At 37.5% G+C, this 26,861-nt stretch overlaps 1 protein-coding gene across 4 annotated transcripts; it reads right to left on the bottom strand.

The window, feature by feature from the left end:
- Positions 1 to 26,693, bottom strand: LOC124228493 (solute carrier family 22 member 10-like). Of its 4 annotated transcripts, XM_046643037.1 has the most exons (11): positions 26,509 to 26,693; positions 26,134 to 26,332; positions 25,322 to 25,425; positions 8,451 to 8,605; positions 8,183 to 8,351; positions 6,822 to 6,960; positions 6,251 to 6,366; positions 4,197 to 4,411; positions 2,561 to 2,669; positions 1,892 to 2,095; positions 1 to 809 (listed from the first exon to the last, which is right to left on the bottom strand). In XM_046643037.1, exons 2-11 carry the CDS (start codon positions 26,212 to 26,214, stop codon positions 749 to 751), a joined length of 1,353 nt encoding a protein of 450 aa, XP_046498993.1. In that variant the 5' UTR covers positions 26,215 to 26,332; positions 26,509 to 26,693; the 3' UTR covers positions 1 to 748. The 4 variants fall into 4 exon arrangements, with proteins under 4 accessions (XP_046498993.1, XP_046498990.1, XP_046498991.1 ...); XM_046643034.1 differs by having other exon boundaries at positions 26,134 to 26,693; XM_046643035.1 differs by having other exon boundaries at positions 6,822 to 6,945; positions 26,134 to 26,693.
- Between the last annotated feature and the right edge of the window lie 168 nt (positions 26,694 to 26,861).

Below are 26,861 nucleotides of genomic sequence, written 5' to 3'. Positions count from 1 at the left end.
TTGAAAATTGCTTATTTTGTTATTTGTCCTTCAATTTTGATAGTAGGTTTATAATATTTTAAATGACATATGGTAATTGTTTAAAATATGAAGAGAGAAAATTGCAAAGAAAACATAACAATCACCTAAAATTCCATCATTGAAAGATCAGCATTGTCATAATTTCAATGAATATATCCAAAGAGCACATAATCTTTCTATTTGTGAGTGATTTCTGACGTCAAAGTATAAGGACAAACACAAGGTGTCAACTCATTCTTAAAATGGTTTAAATGAGCTTATATCAGAGGTGACACAGTTTTTACCCCATATACCCCCCTCCAAAAAGTGTCATGCATTAAGTGCATATATATATTGGTATCTGTTGCTGAATTTCTTTTGATTTCTGGTTGCATATGCTATATTGGTCTGATTTTAGTAGATTTATGATAGAGTTCATGATATGCTGGTCCATACATCAACCAGCTACACCCTATTTCCATGGTTTTCCTTTGTTTCTGAATCATCTTGTGTATTAATATTTATTGATAAATTTGAAACTTTTCCAACTACTTCCCCAAAATATTGGATTGTTCACAGAATTACATGTTTCTATGAATTTTTTTAATTGCAAATTTGTGCCATAAATGTAAATAAGATTGACTTTTCCTGTGTATTGTCTTGCTAGTTTGTAGATATAAAGGAAAACTTTTGTGTTTTTTTTCTTTCATATTTTCCTTTTCCTCACTGGTTAGCTCACAACAGCAGCTTAAAATTTTGTCACTGTTATGTAAGAATCTTTTTCATTTACTTTTCTTGAGAGTTTTTTGCTGAAAAAACAAAACAGAGACAACCAATAAACAAACAAAAGTGAGTTATAAAGACAGAAAAGATAAAGTTTATCTTTAACCATGCACACGTACAAACTGATCTGCTAACTATCATCTTTTTATAATCCAGTAAAATTCATGAGGGATTGACACTTGTGCTGGAAAAGGCCATGCTGCCTGTCCAGACCCAAGAAAGCAGTTTTGAAAGTTTCTACTCTCATTGGTCTCTTTAGACCTCTGGTCAATGACACCTTTTGAAAGTCAACAGGTGGATTGAAAATCTTAAGGGGACTGCCCATTTTTTTTTGGGTTGAGTTGTGTTCCCCCAAAATTCATATGTTGAAGTCTTAACTCTCAGTATCTCGGAATGTGAGATTACTATATTAGGAAATGGGCTTGTTGCAGATATAATTAGTTAAGATGAGGTCATACTGGAGTATGGGGTGCCTCTAATCCAATATGACTGCTGTCCTTATAAAAAGGGGAAATTTGGACACACAGGCATGCCAGGGAGAATGCCACGTGAAGACTGGAGTTCTGCTGCCACAAGCCAAGGAACTACCAGAAGCTAAGAGAGCAGCCTGAACAGATACTTCCCTAGAGCCTTCAGAGGGATCATGGCCCTGCCGACAACTTGAGCTCAGACTTCCAAGCTCCAGAACTATAAGAAAATAAACTTCTGCTGTTGAAGTCACTCCGTTTGTGGACCATTATTATGGAAGCCCTAGGAAACTGATATACCATTTGCCTCATTTAAAAATACCTTTTATTGGTTTCTTATTTTCTCAATCCTCAATCTTTTGTTACTTGTGGCAGCAAAATTACCCAAATCTCATAGGCACCTAAACAATTATTTCCTTTATCATCTTTTCAAAGAGACTCTTTAACTCTGTGTGATCTTCCTAACATTATTCTTTCACTGGCTGTCTCATTTCTTTCCCCCTTGGTTCCCAGGCTCATATGGATCAGAGAATCACGAATGTCTTTCTTTCATGAGGGCCACCACAACAGAGCTAATTTTCATCTCTTCACCACTAAAACTACACAGTTCCTCACAAGAGATGGCTAGAAGTTTTACTCACCCTTTTTCCACATCCTGGATGGTGTCAGGCAGAGGCTGATTCCTGGTCTCAGGTAGAAAGAAGACAACAAGACCACCAATGATGGGAAAGACTCCATAGATGATCCAGGGCAAAGTGGGAAGATACACCACGAGGATCATCAAGAGGGGAGCCAGTGCTGCCCCAATCCTGCCGATCACTAAACCTAATCCTGAAGCTCTTGCTCTGAGGGGTAAACAACAATGCATAATAATCTGGCAAACATTCACATGTGTAATTTGTGATATATTATTTGACTCGATTAGGAAAGACAATAGAGCACAACTGTTAAATACATGGGCTTTGAGACAAACACTTGTTTTTGAGATTTGCCCTATGATTTTCTAGCTGTCTTTGTGTTAAGACTCATTTTCATCATTTTAAATAGAATGTTACATATTGCACCTGCCCTGATGAGTGGTCCAAAATTGAATGAGATTACGCATTAAAGTACTGCTTAGCACAGTACATGGCACAAAATCAGTTTTCAATAAACTTTGGCTGTAATTGTTGTTAGTATATTATTACCATTACTACTACAAACGATTGCTTTTATAATATACAAGTCTTCCTGGGCTTCTTCTCGCAATAAGTGTTGATTAGCTGGGAAAGTCCTATTTTGGCTCTGGCAGAGCATCCATAAACTCATACCTGAGGACAGTTGGGTTGAGTTCAGCCAAGTGGACAGAAGCACTGCAGGAAGAGGCAGCACAAGAGCCGATTCCCACACTTGCCAAAGCCACACGTAGGGTCTGCATTTCTGGAGACGGGAAGACCAGTGAGACTAAGAAATCTGGGCTAACGGAATCAGCATCCAACAAATGTAGTCAGAAAAAAGACCCTAGAGGTTATTTGTGTGTTTGAAATATATTGTGGAAAATTGTACAGTGGCAGAGAGCATTGAGCAGTTGATAAATTGAGAAATTTAGAATTTCAACATTGGTGGTAAAAAGCACATAAAATTACCAGATTAATTGCAGCAAATCTCTCTGCATATCTGATATTTGCCAGAGGAAAAGAAAATGTGAGTCTGGCAGAAATTTATTTTTACTTGTTCTGTCCAGGGCTTGTTATGCGCTTAGTGTAGAAGATAGGACCATCATGTGGAGAATAGCGGAGTGTAAGACCCAGCTCTAAACTTGAGAATTTTCCAATTAAAATGCAGAATTTAAAGTGACCAGCCATCCTGGTTTTCCTGGGAATTATGGAGTTTTAGCAACGTGGGATTTTCATTGATAAAACCAGGAAAATTCCAGGTAAACCTGGATGAGTCAGTCAACATAGTGTAGATACAACATTGTCATTGGGTGGGTATGGCGTGATAGAGTAAGCAAAGGACTGGACTACTTTGTTAGTGGACAGGCTGGAGAGAGGCTGGGGCTAGAAGAATGTTAGACATAAGAACCAAAAATGGAAACTTCTATTTGGAAAAAAGTGTCAGAGTTTTGGAACCACTAAAAATAAGTTTCAGATAGTTTTTTGTCAATATCAAAAGAAATATAATTATAGCTTTATAATACTGGAAAGAACTCTAGTGTAAGGGAGTAGGCCTGCATCATTAACGATATTCTGAGCAGTAGAGTCCAACTATCTGTAATGCTGCAAAGTACATTCCTGAATTGGGAGATAGGTGAAGAATAGTGCCAGTGAGTTTCTCCTAATCATTACATGTCATCATTCTATTAACTTATAAAGTAATCTAACAGGAAATGGACTAGGCTTTTAATCTGCTTAATTCCTTATTCCCACTGTCCATTCCTTTGCTACTTGAAACGGGGAATTTTTCATTTCCTGAAGGTCACGAAGACTCCCATAAGCAAAGGCTGCAGTCATGGTGACTTAACACCACACTCATGTGTGGATATATAGGGATCAGGAACCTGATTAGTCATCAAAGCTGGTAATTAAAAGCCCAGACAGAAGACATGAGTGTATTGTGTCCTCACATGGGTGATAACTGCAAGACCTAACCCCTCCATGCTTGTTATTAAAAGAATGAATCGCCAAAGGGCAAGTGACCAATTGCACTAAATGGTACCAGTTTGCACATACTTCCAGGATGTGAAGAAGACAAATATATGCCTATGCTGTCCTTTGCTGAATTTTGGCTCTTTTCCCAACAATTTATCAGCAGAATTTGTCGCAAACCTTCAGATTGGCTTTGGAGAATACTTAGCCCTTACTTGGGACCTCTCTTTGCTCCTGGCTTCAGACAAGTGTGACAGATACAATCCCTAAAAGATGAGGAAGAGACATTTCCTTTCCCCAAAGTCCAGTCTTCTCTCACCTTGGGGCACAAAGATGTTGACCAAGAGGGAAAATCCCATCAGGAACATGAAAAGCATCTGGGTTATTCGACGGCCCATATGATTCAGTGATAAAAGTGCAAGACATCGACCTGAGGCAGTGAGAACTCCAAAGACTACCTGGAACAGGAAAATATTGCTTCCAAAGTGCTGTAGGTTGATAAAGATGCCATAAAAGGGTAATGTGTTTGTAAATCTGTAGTGAACAAAAGAGGAAAGACACATGCCATATTTAGAGCCTACGTGCTGCAGCTGATGATCATATTGACCCAGGCAGCCAGTGATCAATGTACAGAATAAAGGCCCAGTCATGTTTGCATAACACTTCTTTTTAAGATGATAATTTAAAGTTACCATAAATAATTGCATGACAATATGTGAAAACGATACTCCTTCTATTGTTCTCTTGTCCGAGTCCCTAAGTGTTGGCAATGACAGGGAAATAGAATCTGACCCAATCACCGAACTGCATGGGATATAGAAGTTGGACATAGAAGAGTTAAAACTTGGAAATTAGGGAAAGTACACTTTTTCTGAGGGTTATCAGTATGCTGTGAGTCCTCCCTCTCTCCTCCCAACCCCCATACCATGAAGAAATTTCACTTTGCTCAACTAGTAATTGAAGCTTCAAAGAGACTATGTGAATTCCCTTGATTTGGAAGCACAGTGTCCTGGGCTCTGACTGAATTCTAGGGAACTTAAGGTTCATATCTGACATCCTAAGGCTAAGAGAATACAGGCAGACAAACATGCACCAACTATATGATAGGAAATGAAATCAAAGGTTCCCCCTGGAGATTTACGATTTACCCAGAAAGCATCTAAAGGAAAGGAGTCCACTTCAATAATATACATCGCACAGAGAGAGCTAGAATTCAACATTACAGCAGAAGAAACCACCACAGACCACAGCAATCCCAAGCTAGTAAGTCCTTTCCTGATCATAATCTCTACTTTTTCTTTCCATTCTGATTGTTTAGGATTCAGATATGTGAGTCTGTGACCTAGTAAATAGCGGAAATGTGAAAAAGCACAATGCAGTGAAATGAGGAACAGTATCCTAGGATATGCCTAGGAAGAGGAAAACTGTACACTTCAATAGTTACATTCTTAAGCTTGGCAGGGGTAGGGGGATGTATATATTGTCTTCAAAGTCTTCAAAATTGCCCTTCCTGACTCTACCAAAGTAAGTAGTTATATCCCCCAAGATATAATGGACAAGATTTTCTATAGAAGCCCTAGTGTTAACACCCCAAATTGGAAACAAATACACATCCACCAACATTCAAGTACATGAAGAAATTGTAGTGTATTCATCTAATGGAGTACTGAAACAGTGGGAGAAAACAACCTACTGCTACATGCAACAAAATTGATGAATCTTGCATGGCTAAGCTTGAGGAAAAAGTGTGTGTCACAGAACCATTTTGTCATTTATGTTATGTGAAGGTCAAGATCAGGCAACAGTCCTCTGTGGTGTTGGAGATCAGAACAGTTGTTAAGTTTTATTTGTCTTGGGAGAGGGCAGTGAGGAGGGAATAAGAGTGGGTCAGTGGTAGTGGTGCTGGCTATTGTTATAGGGGATACATGAAGGGACCTTCTGGAGAATTAGGATTTTTCTATCTTGGTCCGGAAATTGGTTACATTTTTACATATTGCAATATTCACTGAACTGTATATATTCATCATGTCTTCATCTTACTGTTTGCAAGATTTCTTTCAATTAAAATTGAAAACAAAAATGAAAAAATTAAACGCCAAAATGTGTACTGTGATGGAAGTTCTCAACATCAATCTCCAGTGAAGAGACTGATAAAGTGATATGACATAATTAACTCCTCAGTGTATAATCAGTTCCATGTGAGTCTTTTTATAACCCTTTGATGATCTCCAAATATAGCAATCATTTGGTGTATTTTCCTCATCTCTTATTTCCAAATCATCATCTCCCCCTCACAACACTGTTATAACCCTTGAAATAAATAGGTTCATATCCCCACTCCTTTAATGTTGTGATGCACTGTGTAAAGCCCACCTCAAAAAGGACCCGAGACATATCCTTTTACGCATTTTGGGTGTGCGGAACAAGTCACACATAGTAGTTTTGTTCTGTGCTGCCTCCAGCTCCTCCTGCATGGTGGATCTCAAAACCTTCAAAACAACAAACACGTATCATTTGCCAGCATAGTGCCAGGCCTTGTGGTGAGCACTGGCACTCAATAGGACGAGAGAGATATGTTCTCTTTTCTTCTAGTGTAACATATTATACATGCAATCACAGGTGTGAAGTGATATGAAGGAAGATGTAGGTAGTTAAAGGAGAGTCCAGGAAATTATTCAGCCGCAATGGTATTTTGAAAATGAGGGGTGCAGGGCATCCATGAGACTGCATAGGTTATAGATGCAGATCAGGAAGTGAACTAAAGGAAGAGGTAGTTGCTTAGTGCTCAGAGCTTCTTTTACATGAGATGGCCGTGAAAGACTAGGGAACTGGGCTCGCATTCTCATTAGCTGCCCTTGTTAGAGAGCTGGTTTGTCTATCTCAATAAGAAGGCAGATGTCAGTTTTCCCTCCAACCCAGTAAGTGCCTTCCCTGTCTGGCTCACCTCCATGTTCAGAGTTTCTTCAGCATTCTTCCTTCCATTTGTGTGTGCAGCTTTTCTAAGTTCCTTTAAGCCTTCATCTGGTTTATTGGTGACAATCAGCCAGCGAGCAGACTCCCTCAGCCACCTGATGAAAGAAGAGCTTACAAGTGCATTCAACTCTCTCTTACTTATTTGTCTTATGGTTATTGACTACAGATGCTTTTTCCCTTCCATCTAATATCCACCATTTGTAGGGTTTGGGATAGAAACTCATGTTCTATTATACAAATGCTAGGAAAGTATGAGAATGACCACTCCACGTAGTACACCTTCATGGTTAGGAACACAGACTTTGGAGTCAAATTTCCTCTCTGCTTACTTAGCAAAAAATTTGCCGAGAAGCTTATGAACCCTAAGCTTCAGAATTCCTCACATACGTAATTACCTTCCAAAGCTTGACATGAGTTCTAGCAAATTTATGCTCATAATATATATTCTTTTTTTAAAAAAGGAGGTCTCACATTATGAAAGCTTAAAGCCCAACAAAGATTGGGAGTACTCTTGCCACGACCAGCTATGTTGGTACCTTACTACACAAGTGAGTCACTTATTTACATCTGCCTAAGTTTTCTCATCAATAAAATGAAGACAGTAGTGCCATCTTCCTTGTAGGGTTGTTGAGTATAGAATGACACAACGGATGAGTCTGACATGGATTACACTCTCCTCTCTCTCTGAACTCACCTTGCTGTTTAAATCTATATCATCTCTCCATGATCGATAAATCTGACTCTCCCCTAGACTTGTTTTAAGTGTAGGGATGAAGTTGTCAAAAAATAAATGTTTGTTACAATTATTTAAGTGAGCAGGGAGTGGTGAACACATGATGTAAATCACCCAATCTGCATGACCGTTTTCAGTACTAGAGAAACGTGGCTGCTATTCTGTCAAATAGCTATGTGAATATATTTGCTGCCTCTTCCTTTTATCCAATTTTATCTACAAAAGTGAAAATTACTGAAAACTTCACTATAACCTGACTCCTTCCAAAGCCAAAAAAGAATTGAAGATATTTCTTTTTAAATATTTGAGTCTGTATTCTATGTTAAGGAATATAATGTTGGTATAACTCTATGACCATTCTACAGGGTAAGACTTAAGAATAACGATGGCAGAAAATGCCCAGAACTCCCAGGTGGAAAGTTCGTTGCTACTCCCTATTCTGCTTCTCAAATTGCACTGAGTGAACAGATAAGATGCATGGGGTTTAGGTCTAGATGGTAAGGAAGGGTCCAGGGAATAAGAAAATCAATTATGTCTCAATTCAATATTCATTTTCATACCATGCTCCCATAAGACACAGTGAGAGAGAAGGCTCATACCTTGAGGAGAGAAACAAGACAAAGAAAGGTACAGACACCACCAGCTGCAGGGTGCGCCACTCTCGAAAGACAAAAGCCAGGCCTCCCAGGATTATCTGTCCCATACTAAGGGCGCAAGATACCAGTGTTATTACCATGGCTTTAGACTGAGACCTTGTCCACTCTACAACTGAAAGAAAACCCAGTTAGGATATTAGTGTCAGATAAAGGTGGAATTTCCAGGTCAAATTCAAGGCTTGGAAAATGGAGATCAAAATTAATGACTTACTAAGCATACTGCTATTCATCATGATGGCCATGGAAGAACAACCTGACAAGAAGCGTAGTAAGCAGTAAACGAGGAAGGTGGGAGCAAAGGCTGCGCAGGTCCCAGAGATGGCCAGCAGGAGCAAACAACATCTGAGAACCACCTTTCGGCCAAACCTAAGAAAAAAAGTGTTAGGTTAGATTATGGGAATAATAATAATTTGTGGTAAAAACTTCAGAAAATGAAAGCATACTCTGAAATTTGGAGAATTTTAACAAGTGAGTCTTTGTACTTGAAAGCTTGACAAATCAAGAGCTAAATCAATAACAGATATTTCCTCAAATGTAATGCTCCCAGTTTATAATATAGACTGAGAATATCATATGGTATTTCCATTTTTAGTCTTTTGAGAAATCTCCATACTGTCTTCCATAGTGGCTGCACTAGTTTGCATTCCCATCAGCAGTGTATGAAGTTTCCTTTTCTCCACACCTTCTCCAATGTTTGTTATTTTTAGTCTTAGTGATTATAGCCATTTTAACAGGTGTAAGTTGGTATCTTAGTGTAGTTTTGATTTACATTTCCCTGATGATTAGTGATGTTGAACATCTTTTCGTGTGTTTATTGGCCATCTGTATATCTTCTTTGGAAAAATGTCTGTTGATATCCTCCGCCAATTTTTTGATCGGGCTGTTTGTTTTTTTGTTGTTCAGTTGTATGAGTTCCTTATATATTATGGAGATTAAACCCTTGTTGGTACATGCTTTGCAAATATTTTCTCCCAATTGGTGGGCTGTCTTTTTGTCTTGATCCTAGTTTCTTCTGCCTTGCAGAAGCTTTTTAGTCTGATGAAGTCCCAGTTGTTTATTTTTTCTTTTGTTTCCCTTGTCTGAGAAGACATTGGATTGGAAAAGATCCTTTTAAGTTCAGTGTCAAAGATTGTACTACCTATATTGTCTTCCAGGAGTTTTATGGTTTCAGGACTTATCTTCAAGTCTTTGATGCATTTTGAGTTTATTTTTGTGTATGGCATGAGATAATGGTCTACTTTCAATCTTTTTGCATGTGGCCGTCCAGTTTTCCCAACACCATTTGTTGTAGAGACTATTTTTCCTCCACTGTATGTTCTTGGCACCTTTGTCAAAGATTAGCTATCCTTAGATGTGGGGTTTTATTTCTGGGCTTTCAGTTCTGTTCCATTGATCTGTGTACCTGTTTTTGTACCATTACCATGCTGTTTTGATAACTATGGCTTTGTACTACATTTTGAAGTCAGAGATTGTGATGCCTCCAGCTTTGTTCTTTTCCTCAGGATTGCTTTAGCAATTTGGGGGTCTTTGGTTGCCACATATGAATTGTAGGATTGTTTGTTCTATTTCCATGAAGAATGTCATTGGGATTCTGATTGGGATCGCATTGAATCTGTAGATTGCTTTGGGTAGTATGGGCATTTTAACTATATTTATTCTTCCAATCCATGTGCATGGAATCTTTTTCCATTTCTTTTTGTCATCATCTATTTCCTTCAATAATGTCTTATAGTTTTCATAGTATAAGTCCTTCACCTCCTTGGTTAAATTTATTCCTAGATACTTTTTCTTTTTGCTGTAATTGTAAATGGAATTGAATTCTTGTGTTCTCTTTCTGTAAATTCGTTATTAGAGCATAGAAATGCAACTGAGTTTTGTAAGTTGATTTTGTACCTGGCAGCTTTACTGTAGTTGTTTATTATTTCTGATAGCTTTCTGATGGATTCTTTAGGGTTTTCTATATATAAGATCATTTCATCTGCACACAACCAGAGTTTCAATTCTTCACTCCCTATTTGGATTCCTTTTATTCCTTTCTCTTGCCTAATTGCTCTGCCCAACACCTCCAGTACTATATTGAATAAGAGTGGTGAAAGTGGGTAACCTTGTCTTGCTCTTGTTCTCAGAGGAATGGCGTTCAGTTTTTTCCCATTGAGTATGATGTTGGCTGTGGGTTTGTCATATATGGCCTTTATTACGTTGAGGTAATTTCCTTCTATCCTCATTTTTTAGGAGTTTTTATCATAAGTTGATGTTGGATCTTGTCAAATGCTTTCTCTGTGTCTATTGAGATGATCATGTGCTTTTTATTCCTCATTTTGTTAATGCGGTGTACCATATTGATTGATTTGCGGATGTTGAACCATCCCTATGTCCCTGATGTAAATCCCACTTGATCATGATCTATGAACTGTTTGATGTATTGCTGTATTTGGGTTTCGAATATTTTGTTGAGGATTTTTTCATCTATGTTCCTCAGCGATATTGGCCCATAGTTTTCCTTTTTTTGTGTTGTCCTTGTCAGGCTTTGATATCAGAGTGATGTTGGCTTCACAGAATGTCTTAGGAGGCATTCCATCTTCCCTAGTGTTTTTGAATAACTTGAGAAAGATAGATATTAAATCCTGTCTGAAAGTTTTCTCTTTGTTTTTTTTTCTTCTCCCCAAAGCCCCCAATATTCTAGTTGTGAGTGGTTCTGGTTGTGGTATGCGGGAAGCCCCCTCAGTACGGCCTGATGAGTGGTGCCATGTCCACATCCAGGATCTGAACTGGTGAAACCCTGGCCCACTGAAGTGGAGTGTGCGAACTTAACCACTTGGCCACGGGGCTGGCCCCCCTCTATGAAAGTTTGTTATAATTTTCTGGGAAGCTCTCTGTTCCTGGGTTTTTATTTTTGAGGAAGATTAGCCCTGAGTTAACATCTGCTGCCAATCCTCCTCTTTTCGCTGAGGAAGACTGGCCCTGAGCTAACATCCGTGCCCATCTTCCTCTACTTTTGTGGGACGCCCACCACTTGCCAAGCAGTGCCATGTACACACCTGGGATATGAATCGGCGAACCCTGGGCCACCGAAGTGGAACATACACACTTAACAGCTGTGCCACTGGGCCGGCCCCATGGGCTTTTATTTTTTGGGCTGCTTTTGATTACTGTTTCAATCTCTGTACTTGTGATTAGTTTATTCAGATTATCTTTTTCTTCTTGATTCAGCTTTAGGGGGCTGTAAGAGTCCAAAAATTTATCCATTTCTTCTAGATTGTCGATTTTGTTGGCATATAGCTTTTCGTAGTATTCTCTTATAATCCTTTGTAGTTCTGTGGTATCTGTTGTTATTTCTTCTCATTCATTCCTAATTTTATTTATCCAATCTTTCTCTCTTCTTTTCTTTGTAAGTCTGGCTAGGGATTTGTCAATTTTGTTTATCTTCTCAATGAACCAGCTCTTTGTTTCATTGATCCCTTCTACTGCCTGTTTTGTTTCAATAGCATTTATTTCTGCTCTGACTTTTATTATTTCTCTCCTTCTGCTGACCTTGGGCTTTGTTTCTTCGTTTTCTAATTTGGTTAGCTGCCGTTTGAGATTGCTTATTTGGGATGTTTCTTCTTTGCTAAAGTGAGCCTGTATTGTGATGAATTTCCCTCTTAATACTGCTTTTGCTGCATCCCATACGAGTTGGTACGGTGTGAATTCATTTTCATTTGTCTCCAGATATGTCTTGATTTCTCCTTTAGTTTCTTCAATGATCCATTCATTGTTCAATAGCCTGTTGTTTAGTCTCCAAATCTTTGTCCCTTTCTCAGATTTTTTCTTGTAATTAATTTCTAGATTCATAGGATTGTGATCAGAAAAGATGCTTGTTATTATTTCAGTCTTCTTAAACTTATTGAGGCTTGCCTGTTTTCCCAACATATGGTCTATCATTGAAAATGTTCTGTGTGCACTTGAGAAGAATGAGTCTTCTGCTGTTTTTGGATGGAGTGTTCTATATATGTCTATTAGTCCAACTGGTCTAGCTTTTCATTGAATTCTACTGTTTCCTTGTTGATTTTCTGTTTGGGTGATCTATCCATTGATGTGAGTGGAGTGTTGAGGCCCCCTACTATTAGTGTGCTATTGTTAATATCTCCTTTTAGGTTTGTTAATAGTTGCTTTATGTACTTTGGTGCTCCTATGTTGGGTGCACAGATGTTTAGGTGTTATGTCTTCTTGGTGGAGTGTCCCTTCAATCATTATATACTGCCCCTCTTTGTCTCTGTTTAGCAGTCTTATATTGAAGTTTACTTTGTATTATATAAGTATTGCAACACCTGCTTTCTTTTGTTTGCCATTAGCTTGGAGTATCATCTTCCATCCCTTCACTCTGAGCCTGTGTTTGTTGTTGAAGCTGAGATGTTTCCTGGTGGCAGCATATTTTGGGTTCTTGTTCTGTAATCCATCTTGCCACTCTGTCTTTTTATTGGAGAATTCAATCTATTTATGTTTAGGGTGATTATCAATATATGAGGGCTTAGTGCTGCCCTTTTATTACTTGTTTTCTGGTTCCCCTGCATTTCCTTTGTTTCTCGTCCTGTATATTTTGGTCTATCAATTGAGTTATGTAGCTTTTTTATGTTCTGTTTCTTTGTTTTCTCCTTATTTGTTATTTGTGTCTCTGTTCTGCTTTTTTGTTTAGTGGTTACCATGAAGTTTGTATTCAAAATCTCATAGATAAGATAGTCCATTTTCTGATTGCTTCTTATTTCCTTAGACTAAACCAATTCAGTGCCTTTCCTCTTCCCCTCCGAAGTTGTTTTTCTCACATCTTATTCCATCTTGTGTTGTGAGTTTGTGATTAAAATGACAAGATTATCTTTGTTTTTGGTGTTTTCCTTCCCTTTATCTTTAATGCTATTCTTGAGTATTTCCTAACCTGTTCTGATACATAGGTAAAATTTTCTGAGTTTTTCTACCTATTTATCTCCTTACCCCATGATTTGTAACTCCTTTCTCCTTTTTTTTCCAGGTATGAGGTCCTTCTTGTGGATTTCTTGTAGAGAGGGTCTTGTGGCTACGAACTCCCTTAGATTTTATCTGGGAAAGTTTTTATCTCTGCATCATATCTGAAGGACATTTTCACTGCATGGAGTATTCTTGGCTGAAAGTTTTTGTCCTTCAAAGATTTGAATATGTCATTTGAGTCTCTCCTAGCCTGTAAGGTTTCTGCAGAGAAATCTGCTGAAAGCCTGATAGGAGTTCCTTTGTAGGTTATTTTCTTCTCCCTTGCTGCCCTTAGTATTTTGTCTTTGTCATTCACTTTTGCCAGTTTCACTAGTATATGCTTTGCAGTAGGTCTTTTTACATTTACATATTCAGGAGATCTGATCGCCTCTTCCACATGGATTTCCATCTCTTTCCCTAGGTTTGGGAAGTTTGTTATGATTTCTTTGCACAAGCTTTCTGCTCCATTATCCTCCCTCTTGAATACCTACAATTCCTATGTTGCATTACCTAATAGAGTTGGATATCTCTCGGACATTTTCTTCATTTCTTTTTAGTCTTAGTTCTTTCTCCTCCTTTATCTGGAGCATTGCAACATGTCTGTCCTCAATTATGCTGATTTGCTGCTCTGTGATGTCTGCTTGAGCATTGAAGGAATCCATATTTTATCTCTTCCATTGTGTCTTCCATCTCTAATATTTCTGATGGCTTCTTCTTTGTAGTTTCAATCTCTTTTGTGAAGTAGCTCTGGAACTCATTGGGTTGTTTCTCTACATTCTCTTTTAACTCGTGTAGTTGTTTGATGGTAGCTATTTTGAATTCTCTATCATTTAGATTTTATATTTCTGTGTCCTCAGGACTGATTTCTGGGTACTTGTCCTCTTCTCTCTGGTCTGGAGATTTAATATTATTTTTGATACTGCTAAATGATGTGGCTCTGTTTTTGTGCATCATGGTATTATTTGGTTATGGTTACTGCCTATTGCCACTGGGTAGTGGTCAAGAGTTGTGTATTCTAGCCCTCTGTGTTCTGCCAGGATCCCAAGTGCTGGAGCCAGTGTTGTCTGGGTGGGGTGGAGGGGCACTTTCTTCTGTGTACTCTCAGGGCTTTTGCACTCTGCCCTCACTATCTGCTCTCCTGGGGTGTTGTGATGAGGTCATTCCCACATTAGCTTTCACCTCTGTAGGGGCTTTCCCTGAGGCTGTGAGGGCCCTTGGGGATCTTTGATGTTCCAACAATGAACATCCCCACCTCTGTTCCTTCCCATTGGGAGGTTGCCCGAGGCCCCAGATCCCAGTGTTTTGGGGAGTGAGTGAAGTTTTCTCTCACCCCATTCTACCTCCTTGAAGGAGTGATCAACCCTCTCTGCCCTCTGTCATTTGGCTGCGTGGGTCTCTTAGACGTCTTTTGTGTTGTGTTTGGATGTCCTCTCTTGAAATATGAATGTCTTTTTCATTGTATGGTGGAAGGGAGAGATTACCAGTTCAGCTCACTCCACCATGATGCTGACATCTTTCCCCAATCCTTATTGCTTTTTTCTTTTTATTTATACACTAGAGTTAAAAGTGATTTAAATGCCACCATTAGAGGATTATAATATTCTGTTTGTCTTTATATTTACTGTTAGCAGTGAGGTGTACCCTTTCATACACTTTTACATTGTTATTTAGTGTTTTTAATTCAACACTTCTTGTAAGGCAAATCTTGTGATGATAAATTCTCTCAGTTTTTGCTTGTCTAAAGAAGGCTTTATTTCTTCTTTAGTCTTAAAGGAGAATTTTTCCAGATAAAATATTTTTTGTTGGCCATCTTTTTCTTTCAATATTTTGAGTATATCATCCCACTCTCCTCTTACCTGCAAGATTTTTGAGAAATCCACTGATAGTCTTATGAGAGCTCCCTTGTTTGTGACAAATCACTTTTCTCTTGCTGCTTAATAATTTATTTATACTATGTCTTTGTGTAGACATCTTTGGCTTTTGCCTATTTGGAAACTTTTGGGTTTCATGAATCAAGATTTCCATTTCCCTTTGTAGATTTTGGGAGTTCTCAGCCATTACTTCATTAAGTAAACTTTATGCCCCTTTCTCTCTTCTTCTTTGGAGAAACCCATTATGCATATATTATTTCAATAGATTTTGTTCTATAAGTTACATATGTGTTCAGAACTCCTTTTTCTTGATTGAGAAAGATTGACCATAAGCTAAAATCTGTTGCCAATCTTCCTCTTTTTGCTTGAGGAAGATGGTCCCTGAGCTGAAATCCATGCCAATCTTCCTGTATTTTGTATGTGGAATGCTGTCAGAGCATGGCTTGATAAGCAGTGTGTAGGTCTATGCCTGGGATCCAAACCTGTGAATCCCTGGCCACCAAAGTGAAGTGCACAAACTTAACCACTGCACCACTGGGCCTGCCCTCAGAACCCATTTTCAATCTTTTATTTTTTGTTTCTCTAACTGGATAATTTCAAAAAATCTCTCTTTGAGTTCATTTATTGTTTCTTCTGAATGATCGAATCTTATGTTGAAGTTCTTTATTGAATTTTTCAGTTCAGTCACTTTATCCTTCAGTTCTAGGATTTCTTTTTGGTTCTTCTTTATGATTTTTATTTCTTTATTAGATTTCTCATTTTTTTCATATACTCTTTTCCTGGTTTCATTTATTTGTCTATCTATGTTCTCTTGTAGTTGATTGAGCTTCTTGCAGATGATTATTTTGAATTCTTTCTCAAGAAGTTAACTGGCCTCCATTTCTGTAGGGTCAATTACTTGGGCTTTGTTAGTTTCCTTTGGTAGTGGCATGTCTGCCTGATTCTTCATAATCTGTGTACCTCACATTGGTGTTTCTGCATTTGAAGGAGCATACAACTCTTCCAGTCTTTATGAATTCATTTTGGCAGATAAAGACTTCCTTCTGTGTCCTAAGACTGATGGGACCTCCTCTAGGATCACAGTTTAGTGAGGGTATATCTGGGTCATATGCCTGCTGCTGGGTCCATGGTCAGGTCTGGTCAGTGGGCCTTTATTGATAGTATGGATGGGTGTGGTTCCTGCCAGGCCCCTGGACTGACAGGACTCCTTGCACCCTGGTCAGCAAGGTTTAAGCATGGTCACAGTTCTGTGTCAAGGTCTACGGTAATGTCTAAGAACAGTGGGTCTATTATCAGGGGCATCAAAGGGTGTGGCAACTCCCAAGTCCCTAGGTGTATGGGGCTTGTGGTAGGACTGCAGACATATGAGGCTGGAACTATGGCTGCTTGGGGATATGCTGCTTCTGGGTCTGTAGATGAGACCATGGTCAGTGGGCCTGCCACTGAGGTGTAGGCCTGCTTTCTCAATGCTGCACTTCTTGATCTTGTGTTTCGCTGAGATTTTGCAATCTTTAACCTGAATCCCAAGTGTCCTACAAGGGCACTTTTGTCTGTGAATGACTGCCAAATCATTGTTTGTATGTGGGAATGAGAGCTGGGGCCTTGCTGTTCTGCAGCCTTGCTGACATCACTATTCCATTTTCTTCCTTTTTTTTTTTCCTGAGGAAGATTTGCTCAGAGCTAACATCTGTGCCAATCTTGTTCTATTTTGTATGTGGGTCACTGCAACTGCATGCTTGCTGATGAATTGTTTAGGTCCATCCTGGGAACTGAACCTGGACCACCAAGGCAGAGTGTGTTGAACTTAACCCCTAGGCCATGGAAGTGGCCCTTCTTCTTTTTAATGTAGATGTTTACAGTTATAAATTTCCCACTGAGCATTGTCTTCACTACAACCCATAAGTTTTGAGATGTTGAGTGTTTGCTTTAATTCACTTCTAAATATTTTCTATTTTTTTGTGATTTCTTCTTTGACACATCGTTTAAAAGTGTTTTGTTTAATTCCCATACATTTATAAACTTTACAGTTTTCTTCCGGCTGTTGATTTCTAGTTTCATTCTATTGTAATCAGAGAAAATAATTAGTATGATTTTGATGTTTTGAAATTTATTGATTGCTGATTTTGGGCCTCATATGATCTAAGTATGGAGAATTTTTCCATGTGCTCTTGAAAGGAATGCAATTCTGCTGTCACCAGGTAGAGAGTTATATACATGTCTATTAGCTCTAGTAGTTTGTGGTGTTGCTCAAGTCCTGTATTTCTTTAATATTCTTCTGTCTAGATGTTCCATCCATTATTAAAATTGAAGTATTCTAGTTTTCAACTATTATTAGAGAAATATCTTGCCCTTCAGTGATGTTAATTATTGCTTCACGGGTTTGCGGTCTCTATTCTTTGAGGCATATATGGTTAAAATTGTTATATTTTCTTGAGGAATTGACCCTTTAGTCAATATTTAATGTCCTAGTGTCTTGTAGCAGTTTTTGGCTTACAGTCTATTTGATCTATTATTAGTATAGCTAACCCAACTCTCTTTTGATTACTATTTGAATGAAATGTCTTTTTGTGTATTTTCTCTTTCAATCTACTTTCTCTTGATCCAAAATAAGTCTCTTGCAGGTAGCATATATGTGAATCATGTTTTGTTATGGTTGGGTCATGCTTTATTTTTCCATTCTGCAGATCTGTGTCTTTTTAGGAGGACTTAATCCATTCATATTTAAATAGGTTTTTGATATGGAATTACTTCTGTCATTTTACTATTTTTTTTCTTTATGGTCTTATACATTTTTTGTCATTCTTTTCTTCCTTTACTGACTTCTTTTACGTTTAGTTAATTTTGTTTGTGAACTATTTTGAGTCTTTTTTCTGCTTCCTTTTTTGTATGAGATATGTTCTTTGTGGTTACCATGGTGACGACATTTAACATTTAACTTTTAAATAATCTAGTTTGAGTTGTCCTAACTTTTAAATAATCTAGTTTGAGTTGATGTCAACTTCAACAGCATATAAAACTCTGCTCATAAACATCTTCATCCTCCCTTATGGTGTTGTCAAAAATCACATCTTTACAGGGGGCCAGCCCAATGGCTGAGTGGTTAAGTTCATGTGCTCCACTACAGTAGCCTGGGGTTCACCAGTTTGGATCCTGGGCGCAGACCTACACAAGGCTCATCAAGCTATGCTTTGGTGGCATCCCGTATAGAAGAACTAGAATGACTACAGTTATGTTATACAACTATGTACTGGGGCTTTGGGGAGAAAAAAGCATAAAAAGAGGAAGATTTGCAACAGCTCTTAGATCAGGGCCACTCTTTCTCACCAGATAAAAAAGCATACTTAAAAAAACGCTCTTCTTTAAGAAAAATTGTATCTTTACATATTCCATGCCCAACGACATACATTTTTAATTATTTTTAATGAATGTCTCTTTTAAAGCCTGTAGGAAATTAAAAATGGAGTTACATATCAAAAATATAATCATACTGGCTTCTATGTTTGCTTATGTATTTACCTATATCAATTATCTTTATTTCTTAATACAGCTTTGAGTTACTGTGTAGTGTTCTTTTATTTGAGGAGGTCTCTGTTGTATTTTTTGCAGGACGAATCCACTAGTAACATATCTCCTCATATTTTGTTTATAAGGAAATGTCTTAATTTATCCCTTATTTTTGAAGGACAGATTTGCAGATATAGAATTCTTGGATAACAGTTGTTTTCTTTCAGCACTTTAAATATATCACCTCACAGTTTTCTGAACTCGTGGTTTCTGATGAGAAATAGATTGCAAATCTTATTAGCAATTTTTAGTAAGATGTGGGATATATATATATATATACAACTCAGCCATAGAAAAAACAAAATAGTGCCATTTCTGACAACATGGTTGGACCTTGAGGGTATTATGCTAAGCAAAATAAGTCAGACGGAAAGACAAACACTATGATTTCACTTATATGTGGAAGATAAACACATATAAGATAAGGAGAAAAGATTAGTGGTATCAGAGGAGAAAGGTGTGTGGGGGAGAGTGAAAGGGATAGAGAGGCACATATGTATGATGATGGCTAAACACTAGACTCTTGGTGGTGAACATGATGCAATCTCTACAGAAGCTGAAATAATAATGTACACCTGAAATTTGCACAACGCTATAAGCCAATATGACCTCAATAAAATTAAAAAAAAGAGCTCACATACAAGATTTGTGCTCTTCAAAAGACATAGTTAGGAAACAATGTGTTAACCACTGAGCAAGTATCTCACATAAAGTATATGCTCAAAAATTTTTGTTACTTGATAAATGGGAAAAAATACACTAACAGATAAAGCAATAACTGAAGTCCTTTCAGCTCATATTTTTGCATTGGGCAATTCTTATTTCATTTTCTTTGATGTATACAAATCCTTTATATATCAAAGTTGATTTATCCATTCTATTGTTGTTGGATCCTTATATTATTTCCAGTTTGGAAATAGTAAATCGTTGCGTGTTATGTGTCAAAAAATCAATGTGATAATGCTCATTTCTTAAATATAAATCATTCAATAACCATTCCAATATCTGAACAAGTTGAACAAAATTTTTTGCAAAAGATCAAAGTTAACCGTATAATAATAACCATACATAAATGGTTTAAACACACCAAAGAACAGGATTGTCATATTAGGCAATAAGCAAAACTCTAGAAAAATTAACTGTATTACAAATGTGTGCAACAACTTCAGCGAAGGGGTAGGGGAAAGGTGTTGATCTGAACCATTTTGGAAATGAGTGGAATGTGTAAGACTAAAGCAACTGCATGTAAGCCCTGCAATCCAGTTAATAAATTTGTTTCCCTGGGGGATACAAGTTAGCAACTCTGACACTGCTGTACATGTATACTAGAATTGAACAAATGACCATATGGATAGTAGTTGATAGAACATAGCTTTCTCACTTTGGAGAGGGAATTTACAGGCAAGCAAGAGTGGAGACTAGAGTGGCCATTATAGTAATGGATTACAGTTGGAGACATCAATATGAACTCATTTTTAGCTTAATATACATACAGATAGTTAGATGTAGAAACATTTATACATGTGTTTATATACATGGTTTAGAATACACACATACAGTTCCTTGTTCTACCAGCTAAGAGGGCTTAGAAACAATTGCACCCCAGATCAAAAAGCAATCCTGGTGCTCTGATATTACTTAAGGTTTTACTTTTCTATTTTTGACATACAAAACCTGTATATAATCTATGTACACAATTTGATGAGTTTAGAAAAAAGTATACACCTGTGAAATTGTCACCAGAAAGCATGTCATACATATTACCAGCAAAGGTTCCTCCTACTCTTTTTTTTAAATTTTAGTAAGAAGCACTTAACATAACAAAAACATAAAAAAGAGGGAGTAAAAGGATAGAGTTTTTGTATGTGAATGAACTTAAGTTCTTATCAGTATAAATAAACTGCTACGTCTTTGAGATGTCTTATGTAAGCCTCATAGTAGCCACAAAGCAAAAAGCTATACTAGATTCACAAAGAAGGAGAAGGGAACCAAAGTATTCCTTTAAGTAATATTATCAACTCACAAAGGAAGACAGCAATAGAGGAAGGAAGGAACAAGGGAAATACAAAACAGCCAGAAAGCAATTAATAAGATGGAATTAGTCAGCCTGGCCTACCAATAATTACTCTAAATACAAACGAATTGAATTCTCTAATCAAAAGACATAGAGTAGCTGAATGGATTAAAAAAAGACTGAGCCGTAATCTGCCTACAAGAGGCTCACTTCAGCCTTAAGGACACAGAGGCCAAAATGAAGGGATGGAAGAACATATTTTACACAAAGGGAAATGAAAAGAGAGCAGAGGTAGCTATACTTATATCAAACGAGTAGACTTTATGCCAAAAATGGTAACGAAAGATGAAGAAGCTCATCACATAACGATAAAGGGGTCAATTCATTGAGAAGACATATAAATAATAAATAAATATGCAGCTAACATCAGAACATCTAAATTTATTAAGCAAATACTAACATATCTTAAGAAAAATAGAGACAAAAATACAATAACTGTAGGGGACTTTATTATCCATTTCCAACAGTGGATAGATCTTCCAGACTGCAAATCAAGAAGGAAACTGGAACTTTATAACAAATGAAAAACAAGAACAGTGTACTTTAGAGCAAATTCCCCTAACAGATACACAGAACATTCCATCAAACAACAGCAGGATACACATTCTTCTCAAGTGCACATGGAACATTCCTCAAAACAGAGCATATGTTAGGTCACAAAAAATTTAGCAAATTTAAGAAGATTGAAATTATATCAAGTATCTTTTGCAACCACAATGGGATAAAACTAGAAATCAATACAGGAGGCAAGCTAGAAAATCCACAATATGAGGAAATTAAATAATTGAAAAAAATTGAGTCAAAGAAGAAATCAAATGAGAAATCAAAAAAATCTTGAAACAAATGAAAATGGCAACATAACATACCTAAACCTACGAAATGCCACAAAAGCAGCTTTAAGATGGAAATTTATAGTAATAAATGCTTATGTAAAGAAAAAAGAAAGATCTCAAATAAACAACATAAGTTTACACCTCAAGGAACTAGAAAAGAGGAATAAACTAAGCCCAAAGTTAGCAGAAGGAAGGAAATAACAAAGACCAGAGCAGAAATAAATGAAATAGAGACCATAAAAACAGTAGAAAAGATGATTTTTTGAAAAAAGATAAACAAAATTGACAGACTACAGCTAGACTAAGAAAACAGGAGAGAAGACAAATAAAAACATCAAAAATGAAAGAGGAGACATTTCAACTGATACCACAGAAATACAAAGAATCATAAGAGACTACTATGAACATTTACATGCAACGAAGTGGAGAACATAGAAGAAATGGATAAATTCCTAGAAACACATAACCTACTGAGACTAACTCATAATGACATAGAAAATCTGAATAGACCAATAATGCTTAAGGAGATTTAATCAGTAATCAACAACCTCCCAACGAAAAACAACCCAGTACCAGACGATTTCATGGGTAAATTCCACCAAACATTTTAAGAAGAATTAACACTAATCCTTAAATATTTTCAAAAAATTGAAGAGGAAGAAATACTAAGAAACTCATTTTAGAAGGCCACTCTTTCCGTGATACCAAAACCAGATAAGGAGACTACAAGAAAACTACAGACCAACATCGCTGATGAATATAGAAGCAAACCTTTTCAACAAATATTAACAAACTGAATTCCACAGTACATCAAAATGATCATACACCATGATCAAGAGGGATTTATCTCTAGGACATAAGGATCATTCAACATATGCAAATTAATAAATGTGATACGACACATTAATAGAATGAAAGATAACCATCATATGATCATCTCAATAGATATAGAAAAAGCCTTTTGATTAAAAAAAATTCTTTCTTGATAAAAATGCCTAACTAATTATGTATAAAAGGAATGTACCTCAACATAATAAAGGCCATATATGACAAGCTCACAGCTAACGTCATATTCAATGGTGAAAGGTGGAAAGAGTTTTCTCCAAGTTCAGAAAAATAGAAGGGTGGCCACTCACACTACTCCTATTCAACATAGTACTGAAAGTCCTAGCCAGGGCAATCAGGCAAGAAAAAGAAATAAAGGCATCCAAATTGGAAAGAAAGAATTAAATTATCTTTGCAGATGATATGATCTCATATGTAGAAAATCCTAAAGACTCAACCAAGAACTGTTAGAGCTAATCTACAAATTTGTAAAGTTGCAGGATAAAATAAACATACAGAAACCTACTGCATTTCTATAGACTAACAATGAAACATCTGAAAAAGTAATAAAGGGAACAATCTTGTTCACAATAGCATGAAAAACACTAAAGTACTTAGGTATAAATTTAACCATTAAGGTGAAAGTTCTGGACACTGGAAACTGTAAGACATTGATGAAGGAAATTGAAGAAGATACAAATAAATGGACAGACAACTCATGTTCATGGATCAGAAAAATTAATATTGTTAAAATGTCCATACCATCCAAAGCCATCCTTTGATTCAATGCAATCTCTATCAAAATTCCAATGGAATTTTTCATGGAAGTAGAACAAAGTATCCTATAATTTATATGGAATTCCAAATGACCCCGAATAGGTAAAGCAACCCAGACAAAGAAGAACCAGGCTAGAAGTGTCATATTTTCCAATTTCAAACTAAACTACAAAGCTGTGGTAATCAAAACAGTATGATATTGGCATAAAAATAGACACATTGACCAGTAGAAACAGAATTAAGATCCCAGAAATTAAGCTTCACATATGGTCAACTAATATTTGGTAAATGAGCCAATAATACTAAATGGAGACAGGATAGTCTCTTCAATAATGGTGCTGGGGAAACTGGATAATCACATGCAGAAGAATGAAATTTGACCCTTATCCTACACTGCTCGCAAAAATTAACTCTAAATGGACTAAAGATGCAAACATTAGACCTGAAACTGTAAAATGCCTAAAAGAAAACATAGCGGAAAAGCAACAATTGTTTGGCTATAATAGCCATCTGAACTGGTGTGAGGTTATATCTCATTGTGATTTTGATTTGCCTTTTCCTACTGATTAGTGATGTAAGCACCTTTTCATATGCCTGTTGGCTATTTCCATGTCTTCTTTGTAGAAATATCTATTGAGTTCCTTTGCCCATTTTTCAATTAGGTGATTTATGTTTTGGTTATTGATTGTAGTAGTTGCCTATATTTTGGATATTAACCCTTTATCAGATATATGGTTTTCAAATATTTTCACCCATTCTGTAGGCTTCCTTTGCATTTTTTACTGGAAGCTTTTTCATTTGACGTAATCCATTTATCTATTTCTGCTTTCATTACCTGTGCTTTTGGTGCTAAGGCCAATGTCCAGAAGTTTTTTACCTATGTTTACTTCAAAATCTACAGCTTAGCTATAAGGCTCCCCATTCTTCACCAAATTTTCTACTCTCACTTCCTGTTATACCCCCTCTTCTCCACACAGAAGACACACAAACACATCTACTACCTTTTGCCCATCTAAACTGAAAAATTAGCATTTTATTGTGAGTCATCATAAAAGGCTTGATCAGAAGATTGGTTGATATAAACAATATGACTCTGAAATCTTTTATGAATTACATTTAGTGTGATGCACTCAGGGTTCACAATTTTCAGCAGAAAGATTCAATGACCTTAGGCTCATATAGGATAAGGACTACTTTATGTTTTGCATTTCCTCTAGGGGAGACCTGAGTGTGTGACTGCCATGGCTGCCTGTGTACGTCAGGATGAGCACTACCAGGTACAGGATACCCCAAACTTCTCACACCATGAATCATGACACCTGAGGTCTTTAGATTAATTACCTTATATGGTTGCAAAAATTACCTCTAACAAGCCTTTTTTTTCTTACCAGATCAAACATCCAGATTAAAACCCCAAGTCTTTCTTTTTTGCTTGAGGAAGATTGTCGCTGAGCTAACATCTCTTTCAATCTTCCTCTTCATGCATGGCTTCAGCATGGCTTGATGGGTGGTGTGTAAGTCCACACTCAGGATGCAAAACTGTGAACCCTGGGATGCTGCTGCCACTGCCGAAGTGTATTGTTCAAACTTAACCACTATACCACCAGGATAGCCCCCATAATTATTTCTTAATACATCTTCAGTGCCATTTCACTATGCATCTGGGTTTTATAGAAATGCCTACTCATTAAAGTGGGGCAATCATGACCTGACCACCAATCTGGGAACCCACAAGCATTTAGCTCACTGAGTCCAGGAGGCACTTCACATAGAAGCCCTGGTGAAGGCCTACAATGCTGTTCTCCATATCTGTGTCTTAAAAAGCTGAACCCCCTGTCTTGAAGCACCTTCTCCCTTTCCATAGTTTACTCCTTCTTATCTTTCTAAATGAAGTATTATTGTATCTCTTCTTGAAATACCGTTCTGAAATGTGCCCAGGTCTTATATAGATGTCATTTCTGTGTCCTGCACAGAGAGCTCTGTGGCAACAAAATGGCATTCATTAGACTGACTCTAATTCTACATTTCCATCTCTAGCTCCCTGGAAACCAAGGCTACCCGCAACAATGTAATTTTCATACTGGAACTCAGTAAAGACTTCTTAAGGAAAGATGTAATCATAAGTTGATGAAAAGGGTAGCAGCGATCTGGAGACACTCACCTGTCTGAGAGAGGGCCACATACGAGCATTCCCACCAGCATTCCAGCCATGAATAGGAACTGAACCACTGATTTCTGTGACTGATAGTCACATACTAGGTCCCACTGGAAGAGAAGGAAACCAGCACAGAGGAGCTTCACAGCAGCTATTAATCCCTCAATGTTCACTGGCTCCAACAGACCTCAGTGGATGCACTCTCCAGCCTGCCTTTACTATATTTACTAGTCTATATAATTCAAGTCTCAGCATAAGCATGGTCTTCTCTAGAAATCCTCAGCTAACTCTTCTAGTTTATACAAGGGCCAATCTTTATACTCACTTCGCACTCCATACCTTAGTGGTTCTCATTCTTTGCCACACATCGAAAACATTGAGGAGATTTTTCTAAAAATACTGATGACCAAATTTCACACCTAGACTGAAACACACTCTGATTTGCTTCTCTGACAAGCAGCTGGGGCATGAAGAATTTAAAAAATCAATACAGATATTTCCAATTTGAAACTATACTGAGAACAAGAGACCAAGGAAGGATAATTTTTCACACATTGTGTCAAGTACTTACTTGTCTAATGTCTTCACACTAGAGTTCAAGCTCTGTGATAGTAGAATTCATGTCTAATTGGTCGGTTTCACTGGCCTCAAATTCAGTATAAGTGCTTGGCAGTTAAAAAGATAAGCAACCACTATTTGCTGAAAGAAAGCCAACTACAGTATATCTACACGGTAACTGAAGACTTGAACTACATTTATTGTATGTTATTCTTAACACCCACACCATGTACTCACAAGAGGTAGATGGGACTTCTTACCTCCGTCACAATGGTGGAGGAAAAGGAGCTTCGGTCATACACCCAGCCATCCACACAGGGCTCCGTGACTGGGTCGGTCATGTTGGGGAAGGTCCCATTCCGATGAAGAAGCTGCCACTCAGGGAGGAGGAAGCGACGACATTTCTCTGGCTTCAAGTTTGAGTCCAGTGGGATGGAGATTCTCAGGAGGACTTCACGGCTGAGGACCCCAGTGTCATTATTAAAGACAGTGTCATTATCAAGGATGTGGACCCAGCAGCGATGACCAGGAATGGCTGCAGTGAAATTCTCCAATAACGTATGAAAGACTAGTATCATGAGAGAAGAAAGAATTAAAACCATCTGAAGGATCTGGAATTTCCCCAGGCCACCAACCTGATCCAGGAGCTCCTCAAAGGCCATTGAGTATGAAGAGCTGATCCTCAAGAGGAGACACAATGACTTTATGTCAATAAGTTTAAAGGGAGGAAAAATTTCCTTTCATTAATTCACATCAAGTCTGTGTGATCTCACACCAGTTTCTCATCAATGGGCCTCACCCACCTCACCAGGGCAGCAGCGCAGTGGAAGCAGTTTCCCCAGTCCTTTTGAATCAGGAGGTATTACTTTTTTAAGAAAGTCACAGAGAAAAGTGCATACCAGAGATACTTCTAGCTGTTTGACAATGAACTTTGTTTAAAGATTTACTGTCTGGATGCACTTGCCCTCAGTGATTCTGTGAAATTAGC

This window comes from Equus quagga, chromosome 17, assembly GCF_021613505.1.
Source record: "Equus quagga isolate Etosha38 chromosome 17, UCLA_HA_Equagga_1.0, whole genome shotgun sequence".
NCBI classification, from domain to species: domain Eukaryota; kingdom Metazoa; phylum Chordata; class Mammalia; order Perissodactyla; family Equidae; genus Equus; species Equus quagga.
This window is presented reverse-complemented; position numbering and strand designations above follow the sequence as displayed.